At 43.5% G+C, this 15,931-nt stretch overlaps 1 protein-coding gene across 1 annotated transcript in view; it reads left to right on the forward strand.

Moving 5' to 3' along the window:
- The window catches only part of LOC310864738 (roundabout homolog 1-like), a 159,621-nt gene that overhangs the window by 23,072 nt on the left and 120,618 nt on the right, over positions 1–15,931 (forward strand). The window contains 1 exon segment of the mRNA XM_083773463.1: positions 5,247–5,573. Within this exon segment, the coding sequence (XP_083629589.1) occupies positions 5,247–5,573 (327 nt within the window).

A 15,931-nucleotide genomic window follows, 5' to 3' on the forward strand; every position in this document is an offset into this window, starting at 1 on the left:
CCTAGAGTTGGTAGTGTGCTTATCTCAATGGTACACAGTGTTGCTGCAGAGAGAGAGATGAGCTTTTAGAAGTGAGAGAGTAAGACACTTTGCAAAGAATCACAGGTTTTCTAATTGCCTCCACAGTGAGCAGAGGCTCCCTCCATCTTGGTTTGACTGTAGTCTACAGTGTGTGTGAGAGAGTGAGAGTGAGAGACCATGAGAGAAAAGAAAGACACTCCAGCGACCGAGAGGGCTAAAGGAGGAGAAACTTGCCTCAGGCACCAATCGATCAGATCCGCACAGTAGAATTCCCAGCTTCCCTTTGGTGAGGCTGTGGATTGCATTAGCTCATCTCATATTCTCTGTCTGCTGGGAGGGGGGAGGCACAACAACAGCGGAGAGGGCAGAGGAGAGCGAGAAAGACTTTGAAATAAAGGGAGGTTACACAACTTGTGGGAGAGTGAGAAAGAGACAAGAGAGTTTCCTTGTTTAGTAGTACCAGTGAGCTCCTCATTCTCTCGTGTTTCTGGAGGTACAGTATGATGCGGGGAGGGAAGCAGGTTTGCAGGTCTCTTGATGGTACACCTGTCGAAGAGGCATGAGAAAGTGAGTGCCATGACGCAAGAGTAATATAATCCCTGGAATTTACTGCATGGGGTTGTACATCACGTTCACGCACGCACACACACACACACACACACACACACACACGCACACACACACGCACACGCACACACACACACACACACAGTGTATTTAATCAATATTTCCTATCTCTTACATGTGTACTATACTTTATATTTTAATGCTACACAAACATCCATCTACTCCGACAAAACAATCTTTCATATACCCATTCAGGTTCACAAGTAAATAGACTGCATTTATATAGTGCTTTTCTAGTCTTTCAGAACCTTCAAAGCGCTATTTCACACTGACCCATTCACATTCACAAGCATCCAGCATATAGCTATCCACCTCGGAGGGTCGGCCAATCAGAGGCAGGCTGGGCGTTACCATGTCTATGCTCGGATGTAGAATAGAATCACGCTTAGCCACTAAGTTCCAACACTCTTTTATTCAAATATTAGTCTTTAAGTAGTTACCGGCCAGGAAGCAGAACATCTTATTGAATTTAGCATTTTCTTCCTCTCTGCCTCATGTGTAATCATCTACAGTAAACAACAGCCAGTGATCCAGCAGTGCTGCACAGTTCTCCTCAGTCCTCACAGTGGGCTGCATCTAAATAGTTAACGGTTCCGCCGTAAAAGTGTAAGGCTGCAGACCGATCCAAATTAGAGAGGAGCTGGCTAAGTCAGTGGGGAGCAGATGGAGCAGATAGTGGCGGAGCTCTTCAAAGACCTCTTTAATAAAACATATTAGAGCATGTTTTCTGGTGAGGGGTGGCTGCGGTGCGGCAGCAAGGCAGTGGTGGTGGTAGGGGTTTGGGCGTGTAATGAGCTCCGCTTTGACCAAAGGGCTGAGAATTCTTAGCATAGTCTGTAGAATGATCAAAGATCGACTATGGGAGCAGGCTACAAATCTCTGCTGTCGGGCAGAACCCACCTAAATCCAAAAATGTAAATTTTTCAGGAAAATGAAAAAACAATATATACATTTTTCAGAAAATGAAGAAAACCATATATTTTTTAAAACAAAGCAATGCTGCCTCATCAAAGTTAGTATTGTGACGTAGTACATTTATCAGATTTGTCATTATTGTCATACGCGTCATATTATCACCACTCAAGTGGAGTTAAGAGGTTTTCTCCACCATTTTCCATCATTGATAAGAACTGCTGACAATGGTTCTCATGTAGACATGTGAAAGAATGCCATATGCTTCATAACACTGCTTATATAGGCCTACAATAATATTAAAGCAGGACTTTATTTACTTTATTTTTTACAATATTACAATAACTTCTGCAAAGAGGGATTCACAGAGACAGAGTTGCAGTTTTAGTAGAACAACTGAAATGCTGTATGAACTAATTTCTTGTCACATTGCTCCCCTTAGAAAACATTAGACATAGATTTTAGAAATATATTTCAAGAAAAATTGTCAGCACAACTTGGTAATAATGCTGTGAGTCATATTCAATGGAGTAAAAACATGTCAGACCACTGGTATGGTCCTTTACGTTAAAGGGATTTTGCTCAAATAAACTAGCGGTGCTTTTCTATTAACATAGGAAGTTTAAACTGGCAGGATGATGGGAAGTTCATTGGAAAAATGGGTCTGAAATTGAGCACCCAAAATGTTCAAATATTTTCCCCAAATGTACTGCAAAATGTAATCCAGATGTAAGTTGGAGAAAAAGTATTTGCAATGATTATTTGCTTAAAAGCTAAATGAACTGCAGTTGCACATTCTTTCACAAAATACCTCATATAGCCCTGACGAACATTTTCTAAATGTATGCACCCCTCACTTTGAGCACAGAGCACCTTATGAGCATATAAAATAAAATAAATACTATTGTCTTAGTCTATGTCTAATGAGTATTCCTTCATATTTTATGCAGTCTTTCTGCCAGCTTCCCTTTGTTTTTGAGACCACCAGAAGGCCGCAGCATTTTACACATTTTACTCAATTCAGTTTTGTACCGGTCCTTCAAAAGCTAAACGTATATAGGCGAGTTGTAGTGCCCAGTGTACTACAGTGCTGTCTGGAAGGACTCTTACAACACAATCTGTATGATCTGTTATATTTATTGTAATATTAGGTCACATATCCAGAAACTAAGTCATCCATGAATGATAAATTAACACATTGTTGTCTAGTATCAGTAAGCCAGGCATCTCTGTCTGTAAGTGTAATATATAAATGTTTGTAAAGGAGGGACTGAAAATAATTGGGCCTGATGAGCTTGATGTCCTATATGGTATTGGATTAACTATGTTTTATTGGCTGATCTCCCCATTTGCATTGAAGTGATTAATCTTGCCACAGAGCTGTCTCTAATTATGCTGACTTTCCCTCAAATCTGTGGCGGGCACAGAAAGCTGCACTCTCAGCACCAGATTTTCAGGGATATGGGGGATGGGCAAAGGGCATTGAAATGAAGCAGTGTGGCCAAGTCCATGGGACGCTGGGCAAATTAATTGTCGGACTGTGCTTCCAATTAGGCCCAGCTCCCTTTAATTGGTGCTGAATGGGCTCCAAAGGCCTATGCTGGGAGATATGGCATGCAAGATCGAACACAAGCACGCACACACATGCTTGTGCAGGCACTCACAATACGTTCATATCCACTGTGTTCCATCCTTGAGGAATTAACAACAGGAAGCTAATTTGCATGTAAATCAGTTGTGATAACCACAGTTGACTGGTCTGGGAGCAGCACTAATGACCTGAGATAGCTTCACAGTGTTAACCCCCATGGCATTGTTGTTGGCTCTTCTCTCTTCTTCCTTGTATAATCAATGGCTTTTGGCTCATGCTTCTTCAGTACCACAAAGCAATAGGGTAATGTGTATCTACTGTATATTACAGCCCTTTCTTTAGTCGTGATTTTTGAGGGGCGCTAGCCCCTCCTGTGCCCAGCTTTCTGGGTTTGTGTAAACACAGCATTGGCTTTGGGCAGAAAAGTGAGGACGCAAATTGTGATTGGCCAGAATGAGATGATGTCTATGATGATGCATGATGATAAGATAAGAGTGTGTGTGTGTGTGTGTGTGTGTGTGTGTGTGTGTGTGTGTGTGTGTGTGTGTGTGTGTGTGTGTGTGTGTGTGTGTGTGTGTGTGTGTGTGTGTGTGTGTGTGTGTGTGTGTGTGCGACAAAGAGAGTTCCAACTTTCACTAAATGCATTCACTAAAAATGTACATTATTGTCTAATATAGCACCGTCTTGAAATCACTCACATGTACAGTTGCCGAATAACCATGCTGGATTTGATTACATGTTTTGGGTGATTTAATTTGGATACAGTATACCTACGGAGTTTATCTCCATCTCATACTGAGCAGCACACATGCACGCTGTATGTTTCTGAACCAATCACAGCGACCCATCCCTTCAGGCTATGGGACAGTAGCAGACATCAGACATGTCAGGGCTGTCACGACTATGACATTTTATTAAACGATTTATTGTCCTTGACCTTCACATAATTGCGATTAACGATTTAATTGCGTTTCTGTTGTTGGAACATTGGAACATTATGAATAGAAATTACATTTGTTTGGCTTTTAGGTCTTCATACACAAAAGGCGCACAGGGCAGATATGACAAACAACTTAGACAGTTTAATAACTTTATAGACCCCATAGTGGAAATAGCCAATCTACAAGCTCAAACCGCGTCACATCGTGACCATGAACTATTTTGAGCTTGTAGCTCTGCTATTTCCACAATTTTTGAAAATGTTTGAAAATATATGAAAATGTTTCAACATGGAAATGATTATGACGATTATGCAAAAAATTATCAGGGTTATCTAAAATTCTTGCGATTAGACAATTACCATGCCATTACTTTTCAGTTCCATGAGGTTAGTATTTACTGTAGTATCAAGTTTCACAATGCGACTGTGGTGACCTGACACTTAACATTTCAGATCACACTGAATGACTGAAATCTGTTCAGAATTACACGCAGGATCTTACCAAAATTGCAGCTTGGGAGCGTGACGCACACACATTGCCGTGTGTTAGGCTAACATTATAATGTCATGTTTGTCCTAGTGATGACATCATGTCACATTACTTTTCAATGTGTTCAATGTGTTCACTGTCCAAAGATTTGTCTCCTGTCTACTCTGGTTGCAATGTGATGATGTAATGACAGTCACACTATATTATGTCCTGGACCCTTCCCCCCCATTGCCCTGTGCCTGTTCATAGTCACGCACAACCCCCAAAACAATCATAAAATGCCTCAGACAGAGAGAGAGATGTAGAGAGGTAGGGCATCTGTGTCCTGGCAGAGATTTGCTCTGTACCCTTTTCTAGTTCATATTATTTTGCTCTTAACCTTGTTTTTTTTAGTTTTAGTTTTTTCTGCTCTTTGATCTGTGAGATGTCACATTGCTGCGGCATTGCATATTGCCTTATACTGTACTTCATACATCAAGGAAGTCCATTGCCATACAATGCCATGGTTAGTTACAGGGCTGTAATCATGTTGTTGAGTATATTAAATACACACAGAGGTTATGATAACACTCCAACGGCAATATCTAAATATGTTTTTAGATGTACTCCTTGCATGTGTAACCTGAGTGATTCACACCTTTTCTTTCACTCTCCTCTCTTTCCAGGATCCCGTCTGCGCCAGGAGGACTCCCCACCCCGGATTGTGGAGCACCCCTCTGACCTGATCGTGTCCAAAGGGGAGCCCGCCACGCTCAACTGCAAGGCGGAGGGTCGTCCCACCCCTACGGTAGAGTGGTACAAGGACGGGGAGCGTGTGGAAACGGACCGAGACAACCCTCGCTCCCAGCGCATGCTTCTGCCCAGCGGTTCCCTCTTCTTCCTACGCATCGTCCATGGACGACGGAGCAAACCAGACGAGGGGTCTTACGTTTGTGTCGCCCGCAACTACCTGGGAGAGGCAGTGAGCCACAACGCCTCGCTGGAAGTAGCCAGTAAGTGTAGCATGTGTTCGGTCTATTCTGATTTCCTCTTTGGCCTCCAGGATGGGTGTGAGTGGAAAAGTTTAGGTTTAGTGTTGCTGGATAGCAGGCTCCAGTTTCCTCCTGTGTTCCTAGCTTGAATGTGCTCATTGAGTTGGATAATCTCTCAGGAGATGGGCAGGATGTGTTTGGCCCACTGGTCTCCATAGGCCTGGGGAGCCTTGGGGGAGAAGTGGCCTGATCATTCCAGGGTGAATGCTCCTCTAAAGGGCCCTTGGTAGGTGGTCAGGACCTACAATGGGAACAAAGCTCTTTCTGTTTTGGTCCCGGTTCTTCTGTTTGTCAGGGAGATAGATATGAGATTTGATATACAAACCAGTAGTAACAGAGTAACGGAGTTGCTCTTTATTGCCTGTTACATCCACTTAATGACAGGCTTACTTTGAGTGTCAAGTGGAATGATTTAGCTTAGGGTTGACAGGTATGCTTAATGCATATTTTGAACATAGTACAGTAGGTATATGACTTAAGACGAAAAAATAAACTTTCTAAAAACCCTTTTTATACGGTGCTGTGTGTTGACAAATTTGTTCTCATGATTCCTTAAAGGCTGCTTTGGTTGGTGAGGTCAGCTCTTTAGACACATTATCTTTGTGCGCTCATGACTGGCTGAGAGTGAAGGCTGAGGAGGGGAGCTCAGATATCAACCACTCCTTTAGCATGCCCAGAGGCTGTCACCAAGCCGCTCATTGTAATCTAATCAAGATGGAGAAAGAAAGAACGGGGTGTGTGTGTGTGTGTGTCACTGTGTGTGTGTCACTGTGTGTGTGTGTGTGTGTGTGTGTGTGTGTGTGTGTGTGTGTGTGTGTGTGTGTGTGTGTGTGTGTGTGTGTGTGTGTGTGTGTGTGTGTGTGTGCGCGTGCGTGCACGCACACGCATGTGTGCGTCTGTGAGAAAGGAGTTGGGGGGGTCTGCACTAGCTTTTCATGGGACTGGTCTTGTGTGAATGTATAGATCAGATTAAATCAAATCAAATCAGTTTCGAATGAAATGAGATGTGTGCTTAAGGGGTGATTTATATTTTGTTGCACGCTAGTGGACGTCACGCACCAAAAATAGCCTATCTTCAAGCTCACAACGTGTCACAGTGCGAAGCGTTGTGAGCTTGTAGATTGGCTATTTTCCCGGTGCGCAGCAGGGCGTGCATTGCATTTTCCAACATAGTCATACAAGTGCAGAGCATCTGGAAACACTGCACTCCGCAAGCCAAGTGCTCAATGATATTTTAGATATTTACAGCCTTTGATGTCTGCTAGGTGAAGAGTTGAGTGTAAATTAAAGATCTTTGATAGGTTAATAATTATAAGATGGAATTAGATTGGGTTTTTTTATGGTTGCATCTGCACAGAGCTCCTGCCCTTTGAAATGAAAGAGAGTAAGAGACATTCATGTGGGGATCATACAGATGAGCTGAGATGCACCCATGCGGTTCATGATGCTAGTTAAGATGGTGTATGGTCTTCATACATCCTCCTCTTAGATCTAATTCTAACACCAAGTCAGACTGCTTCTGTCTGGTGCCTTACATTTTGCACTCATTATGTTCCAAACCGAAATAGATTTAAATAAAATGAAAATAAAAAGTAAAAGAAAGAGAAACCATGTGCTTGGCACACGATACTGTACAACTTTCCATAGGTCAAAAAAATGCTAAAAATATTTCTCCCAGAAGCGGATGATATAGGGGTGTTTATTTCAGAGGTGGGTTTTTCAAGTAGAAAAGCAAGCGACTTGGCGAGAGCTCGGCGTGGGCTAGAGTAGAGAGAGCGCCATTGGCTTGGGCTCAGAGTTGGACTGCTTGTTATTCTGCATAAGGTTCAAATAGACACATAATGACAAGCCACTGCACTCCAGACCTCTCTCTCTTTCTCTCTTTCTTTGGGTCTCTCACTCCCCACTCTCCGGGCTCATGCTCCACTACATATAATTATGTTGTCAGAGCAACCAAGATGGAACCCTGCCGTAGAAAAGGAAGCCAGCATACAGAAAAAGAAAGCTCAGAGATTTTTTATACGGTCTCCTTTAAACTCTAGGGGTAAAGGAACTACTATTCTGGATTGTTTGCTAAAGACGCCAGTCAATGTTATATTCTCTCAAAATGAAACAGAAAACTACAGATGATTGACCGTGTCCAACAGTGGGTTCAGGGTATAACCAGGCTTTTAATTTCCAATGAAACTCCAGTGAAGGAAGTCATGGTTTAGCTCTGTTTACTTTGCCTGGCTCTACTAGACCTGTAAGATTTCCCGTTAAAAGCTAAAAACACAACTTTTGGAGCGGTTATTCTTGGAGTGTGGCTTTTACAATTTTCTTGCTCACCAGCGATTGTAAACATAATCCAAGTTTCAACAAGTCCTGTTTAGTCAGGCTAGGAGAGCTAACCCAGTTTGTTTGGTTTATCATTAACCACATGTACAGTAGGCCTACAGACCACAATCACATCTCAACCCATATCTTGGGATAATGCATTTACCATGAATCCTGTATTTGAATGCCTTGTGTTGTGTAGTATGCAAGCAGGATTAAGATAGGATTTTCCCCTTCTTGTGTTTTCTTTAGAGATGGAGACATCAAATAATGAGGTTGCTTTGGGCAAACATAATGGAAGTCTATTACAAAGAGTATAATAGAGGCATAGTCTTGTGTTTTTTTAGGAAAGACTTTGTGGTTGTGTTTAAGCAAACTAGTGCTACTAGGAGTATGTGATAGAACTTTATATTTGTGATTCAAACACTAGAAGACCAACTTGTTAAAAAGTGACTGCAAAACCTTATCAAACTGTGTATACAAACTCTAAGAGTTTGGGTGGACAAAATGCACTCTTCTGTGAAACTGTCCATATAGCCTGCCTACTTACTGCTAACTGCTTGCATGGGTGCTAACTGCTAATCTAGGTCATGCCATTCCGTAACGCCTCTCTTCTCTCTGAGTGCATTTCAAATGTAAGCAATATAAAAGCTTTGAATTACTGTACTTAACATTGGATATGTCTCCTTTAGCACTATTTTACTGCAACTCATTTTGGCATGATTCACCTTTGATTTTAGCCTGCTGGCCAAGCATTCAGATATTAGCGTACAATGTGGGACCCCTTACCCCATACCTGCTATTCATTGCCACAACCCACATGTACACTACAGTATGTGCTATCGCTCAATGATATAAGTAGTTTCCTCTTAGCCATAGCTCTACATGGGATCCTCAGAGGTTCTATGAATAGCTTGTGTCCCTCTTGCTGGATGAGGAGATTGTGAGGCGAGGTAATGGATGGCACACTGCTCTACTTGAGCAGGAGATAACCCTGGGGCCTGCTGTCTGGTGGCCTGGCTGACTGCACAGTGCTGACCGCACTGTCTTGGCTGCAGGCCTCACATCTAACTGGCCCCACTCTCCAGGGGAGAGCGTTCACTCAGCGCTCGCTAGCTGCAGAAGCCATGGGATGTTTACTTAAACAATATGGGCCACTGCAAATAACTCTATTCCGCCAAATGTTTTGCAGAATTTCACTCATCATAAATGCTCCCCCGAAAAAACCTTGCGAGTCACAATCACTTTGGCCAACGTTATGTCAGCATCCATCTGAGTGGGATGGGGGTTGTAAGGGGGAGGGGGGGGGGGGGGGTTGAGAGAGGGAGGATTCAGCCTAACGGACTTGAGGCCATGCCTGAGGGTCATCTGCAGAGCGGAGGACAGTTGGCAGGCATGCGCCAATCTGAAGCCAGTATGGCCACCTCCCACTGTTCCAAGCACCCGCCTGGTCTCCCTCACAGGAAATCCCTTGTACTACATCTGTTGGTTCTCAAAGACTCTGGGTTTTTAGCTGGTCCCTTCCTCTAACCCCCACAGTGCCAAAACTCACCCCCTCCCCAGCTCCCCTCCACACATATGAAACTGCCGTCTGTCTTACTCTTTTAAATGTGTCTCTCCATCCATGCCTCACTCCCCCTGTCATCTACGCCCACTCCCCCTGTCAACCTTCATTCTCTGTCCTTTGTGTCCTCTGCTATCTGATATAGTGTGGCAGCTTTTGCATTGGTCTTTTTTATATTAGAAAGTCTCTCTCTCTCTATGTCTATGTCACACTGTTGTTTCACCTTCCTTCCTTTTCCCCTTTGACTGGGCAATGATGAAAGTTTCAAAGAAATAAGGAAACGGATGGAGAGGTGCTAGAATGGAGTTAGAGAGAGAGAGAGAGAGAGGAAAAGAAAGGAAAGGAAAGGAAAGAGTAAGAGAAGAATAGGAAAGAGCCAGAGCGGTGGTGGAGAGAACCAGGACAGCTGATCTCAGTGGTCGAAAAATTACTCAAGTACTTAGGTAAAAGTATCTTTAATGTAGTATCTTTAATGTAAGTACAATTCTAAATTTACTTGAGTAAAATTACAAAAGTATTGGTATCAAAATGTAATTAAAGTACCAAAGGTAAACGTAATCATCATGCAGAATGTCCCATTTCAAAAGTTCAAATTTATAAAAAGAAAATAGCAGATCTTCAAGCTCACAATCGCGACACATTGTGAGCTTGAAATATATGGCTGAAGTGGTTAATGTATGATTTGCAATAATACTCACAATCTACAAAGTAATTAACTAGTAACTATAATGTCAAATAATTGTAGTGGAGTAAAAGTACAATGTTTGCCTCTGTAGAGGAAGAGTAGAGAAGTACTGAAAATCGGAAATACTCCAGTAAAGTAAAAATACCTCAAAATTAAGTAATTTATTAAGTACTTGAGTAGAGTACTTGGTTACTTTCTACCACTGGCCTATCCCCAGCAGCAGAAGCAGCAGCAGTGAGCGTGTTGGCGAGCTGCCAGGGGACTGGAGGCAGAGTGTGTTACTGCTCTGTGGCAGTTATTTGTCTCAGGGAGGTTCAGAGCAAATTGGTGCAAACGGCACAGCCAGGGTCTGCTCCCCGAGTCAACATGCAGCTGAGCCATGGGCTCTACACCACAAAACCTTGCTGGCCGCCACTCCAATTTGTTTCATGTTGGAATGCTAAAACCTTCTACAGTTATAAAAGCCCGCGTTTTAGTGTTTTCATTATAATTTCTTGTGCCTACAAATCCTACACTACACCATGTCTTCACCCTGATATGAAAGCTTTGTGTCTTATGGGCACATAAGAATGGCCCCATTCCCATGGGCCCATCCCATCGCCTGGGATGTAGGCTACATTGTACAATGGGCTTTAAGACATTTTATATTCTATTAAATTCTGTTTTCCATTTGACTTACTTGTTCTTCATGGTTGCTGGGTGTGGGTTGTTGTTTGGGGCTATTTCAGTCAAATATCCTTAATCCTGAAATTACATGGGAAACTACAGACTACTGTCTAATTACTATCCCTCTAGCGCTAAACTGTCATCTCAATGTCTGCGAGATATGGAGAGCACCTGCATTTCAATTAGTCTTCTATCAATCCATATACAGTACATGCAAAGTGAGATTTCTTATCATGCATACTGATTATGGTCTGTTGAACTGAGCCTATTTTGCACTTCAGGGTTTTTACATTAAATCAATGCAGCCTGTGTAATTAAACTTGCTTCATCTATTTGTTGTGTGTGGTCGCTCGAAACCTAGTACAGTATGCCAGAGGATTCCCGTCGTACATAACAAGTGTGCGTTACCTCCTTTAACCACTTTAACCCTGGTATTCCTATTTCGGACATGTCATTGTAGAAGAATTTTAACACATTTTAGACAAAAGCGGATCTAACTCTCCAATGCGTTGTGAGCTTGTCACCTTGTGATGCATTCTGAGGTTATCTTTTAAATGATTTTGAAATTCTTTGAGGTTCAGTGGTTAACATGCAGTGCTTGCTGCCGGCTAGGATGCATTACTTCATTCATGTAGACTTCATTTCCATAATAAAGATCAGTGACTATATTGGCCTCGCTAATTGACCCAGAATGTACTTCGTACTCCTTGCTGTCACAGCAGTGTGTGTGTGTGTGTGTGTGTGTGTGTGTGTGTGTGTGTGTGTGTGTGTGTGTGTGTGTGTGTGTGTGTGTGTGTGTGTGCGCGTGTGCGTGTGTGCTGTCCCTTTCATGATGTGTCAAATGTCATGCTGATAGTGGGTTTTTTAGAGCATGGTTAACACACATGTATGCACGCACACACACACACACGCACGCACGCACACACACACACACACACACACACACACACACACACACACACACACACACACACACACACACACACACACACACACACACACACACACACACACACACACACACAAACACACAACTAATGCAGCTAGTCAGGCGTGACACAGGGGTAACAGCCTGCCTACATGGGACTGGGCTGCAAGGTAACAGGGATAAGTGTCAGAGCTTTAACAGGGTACTGTAGAGACCTTGTGGAGAAAACTCGACACAGGGCTTGGATAGCATAGAAACAGAAAGACCAGCTTGACCTGCAGGTCGGAGAAAGGGAGGATGATGTGGATGAATGGATTGATCTAAGAACGAAGTCTTCACTACAGCAAGAAAGGGTGAGGCCTTTATTCTCTATTCCTCTGTGTCAATCCATCACAGTGTGCACTGTGCACAACTGCACATCATTTTGACAGTGTTTAGTGCAGTGTAGCCTGAGCTAACGCTAGACCTTTCTGGCCTAGATGGGAGGGTCGTGGCTCAGATTTGCGCACACCCTGATTGTGATTGGTTCACCGATCTGTCAGTCAGCCCCGGTCTCTCCTCCCCCCCCAGTGCAGCACTATTATTGTGTCTACCAGAAGCAGAAACCCCTGGTTGCTGGAGTATACCATTCTAACGGACTGTCAAAGTTATTTCCACAGAGTCGGCACACGTTGGGTTTTTTCTTAGACGGTGTGGTGGGTTATTCAGCCATTCTCCTCATTTTCCTCGCATAGCCTCGTTTGAACTGGTAATGATTTCCTCACTGTGTTATTTTGAGGGGTGCACACCGCTCAGAGCCCTGACGTCACATCATTTGGAATGACGCCTACGCGGAAGGGTGGACTCCCACTTTTAGGCCAGTGCAGCCCATGCGTAAATCCAGGCTTTCATTTTTCGCGCAGACGAAATGAAAGCCTGGGTATCGAGGCTACATCATTTTGGTGGACAGTGTTTAGTGCAGTGTAATGTAATGTAACAAATTGACACAAATGGGTACATTTTTGCACTCTCAAAGCTAAATGATTGAGGGTGTTAGTTAGATGTAGAGCCTGTGTCATGTTAAGGACCCTTTTTACACTGGTTGAAGGGTCAGGTGTACTGTAGAGATATGGGCCAAAGCTCACGCCACATGCCACATACCTCTGACAGCCTGCCAGGCCGGTGAAGAGATGCCCATGTCCTCTATCTATATAGTAGAAAGGAAACAGCTCCTTTTTTTAAGATATTATTTTTGTGGCTTTCACCTTTATTTTATTTTATAGAGGGATAGGTATGCAGTAGGTTGACAGGAAATGGGGAGACAGATGGGGGGTGACACACAGTAAAGGCCGTCGGGAATTGTGCACAGCACACTGCCAGACTGGATTACCAGCCACGGTGCCCAGACGGCTACGCCAGCCACCCGGGCCAGCTCTATCCTTCTTTATCTATCCCTTTGCCATGCTCTCTCAGTTAAAACGGGACCATAGATGGAACAGTTTGCGAGTGAGGCACGAAACGCCAGATAACGTACAGTAATAGACAAATGAACATTTCCTGTATTTCATTGTTCTCTTTTTCTGCTCTGTAGAAGAAATGTCCATTACCAGTAACCTCTGTCTTATCAGAGGGACAAGGGTGGCGTTAGGGGATAAACAGCACTGTAAAACAATAAACGATCAGCTAAGGTGCTACAATAGCCTTTAAAAAGATACCCTGGGTTGCTTTTGACATATATCTTGGGGCAGAATAAAAAGTGGTTTAAATGTGCAAGATCTAGATTGAGTATAGGATGATTCAGGCAACTATCCTTTTCTCCATATGTAAGAAATTAATTATTGTTTTAACACAGCAGCGTATTCTGACTCAAAAAGTCTATTTAATTTCCTTTTTTTTACCTGACTTTTTTTTATAAGTCTATCCTCCTTCACAGAATGACATTGCACTGGTATCTAGGGATGTCATTTTAAGAGCCATGTTAATGTACAGCCTTTTCGCTGTGGGCCCTGAGCCTCTCGCGTCACATCCCAGCCTCTGGTCTCCACGAGTCCACGGTGACTGTCACTATGTAATCCTTGCCTCTGGCTACGGTACAGAGGAGGATCATGGGTAGGATGGTCCCAGGAAAGTGTGTGCGTATGACATTAACATCATGAAGCACTGGCCAGGGGCAGATAAGATACTGCATGTGTGCTCTTGAGTCCAACGGCCTCATACTCCTTCATTTTCTGTGTGTGTGTGTGTGTGTGTGTGTGTGTGTGTGTGTGTGTGTGTGTACTTGGTATGCATAACTTTATCACTGTGTTTTCATTCATTCGTTTCCGCTTGTGTTTTAGGTGTGTCTGTCCTTGGCAGTGCTCCATATGATAAATGTTCTTGATTGTAAGCAGGGTGTGAGTGTGTGTGTGAGTCTGATGTTAGCTCTAATCTCTGCTTCTCCTTTGGAGGGCTGGGTATTACTGTTGTTGTGTGTGTAATTCCCTCATGGTATGGGTTTTTCCTCTGGCAATAGGGGCATAGACGTGCGTGTGTGCGTGCATGCATGCGTGCAAGTACTGTACATGTGAAAATGTGTGTGTGTTTGTGTTCTAGTACGCATGCATTTATTTTGTTGTCTGGTCATATGACGCCGTTCTGCTCTGTGAAAGTATCCCTGTTATTAAACCTGGGTTAAGCCCTCACTTGGAACATTCATTCAGGCTCCTCGATCCGAGACGATGGGGTTAGAGGAGATTAACGGCTTGCGAGACTGGAACTTCACCCAACTTTTAGGCAAAAATTTGAAAGATTTACACAATGTGTAACTCAAGATGAATTTGCACTGATCTTATGATACCTGTGCTGCCCCCCTCACTGTTTACTCCCAGGACTAATATAAATCAGGACTAGAAAGATAAGCAGGTGCGCTTCCTCTGGACACTGCCCTTGGTTAAGGCAGTGGGTGCTCAGCTTTAAATATAACTTACAGTAACTCATAAACCAACAAAGTGGAAAAAGCGGCACTCCAAAATGAGAACACTGACACGTTTCGGCAACAGCCTTCTTCAGAGCCGATTAAAACCGTCTTACTGCCGGGGAATTTTTCAGAATAAAGTGCCAAGCAGATGGGCAGATTTTACTCTGAAAAGCCCCCGCCTTCCATTTCCCCCCAAAACCGGGAGGTGAATTCTTCCATTACTACATTGCGCTACCTCATCTGATGTCTCTCTAGAAGCGTCAATATTCCAAACAAGATGCTTGGTTAAGTCAGAATTGATGATCAAAACCATGGAGAGTGCCGTAGATTTAGAGTAAATAGACAGTTTTGTCGGCCTGTAAACAAGGAAGTGAATGATGTGCATGGCCGATCCTGGTTTTGCCAAGCAAAGAATTCTGTCAGAAGTTCACGGTTGGAATTTTAGAATTAGAATTTTAGAATTATAGAATATTCCGCCATAAGCAGTAAATGTGTTAAAAAGACTACACGGAATGACTAATAAGAAGCTACTACTGTATGTGTATGTCTGCTGATAGCTGTTCATCTTAATGCATAGAGCATACTGCAACTGTTCACCAGTAAAAGTCCTCTAATACACTGTCATGGAATGGAGCAAATTCAAAGAGAGGCTCGATGTCAGGGGTGATGATCTCTATCGTCGATGAAAATGGCGGGTGGCATATGTGTGATCTGCAGGGCTAGTGGGGCGCTGACACGCAGATAATATTGGATGCCCCAGCGGTACTCACCAGCAGGTAAAGGCCAGCTCCACAGGGAGATAAGACAGGAAACCGTGTCTGCTGCTATCTCAGACCTTATCCGATAGACCTGCCCTTCCAACATGCTATCTCTTCTACCCCCCAACCTCCCACCGTCCCCACCCCATCTTGAATCCAAAAGTCTGGTAAAGAAGGGTGCTGTAGAATGGGGGGGTGAAGAGTTGAAAGTAGAAGAGAAAAGAGAGGCATGCAGGATAGATAGAGAACAAGTGAGAGAGAGAGAGATTTGACTTGACAGGCTGTAGACTGTAGAGTATAGTCGAGGTTCCTGCCTAGGGGTATGGATGGGAGAAGAACACTGAAATTCTATCACATGTGTAGCATGTTGCCAAGCCTGGAGCGTGACAGACAGGAAGAGGTGGTGGTGAGGTAAGCCGTAGACCCAGACCATGCAGATAAAGATCTGCCTTTTGCTATCTCTATGG

Source organism: Protomyctophum parallelum (assembly GCF_964188405.1).
Source record: "Protomyctophum parallelum genome assembly, chromosome: 9".
NCBI classification, from domain to species: Eukaryota; Metazoa; Chordata; class Actinopteri; order Myctophiformes; family Myctophidae; genus Protomyctophum; species Protomyctophum parallelum.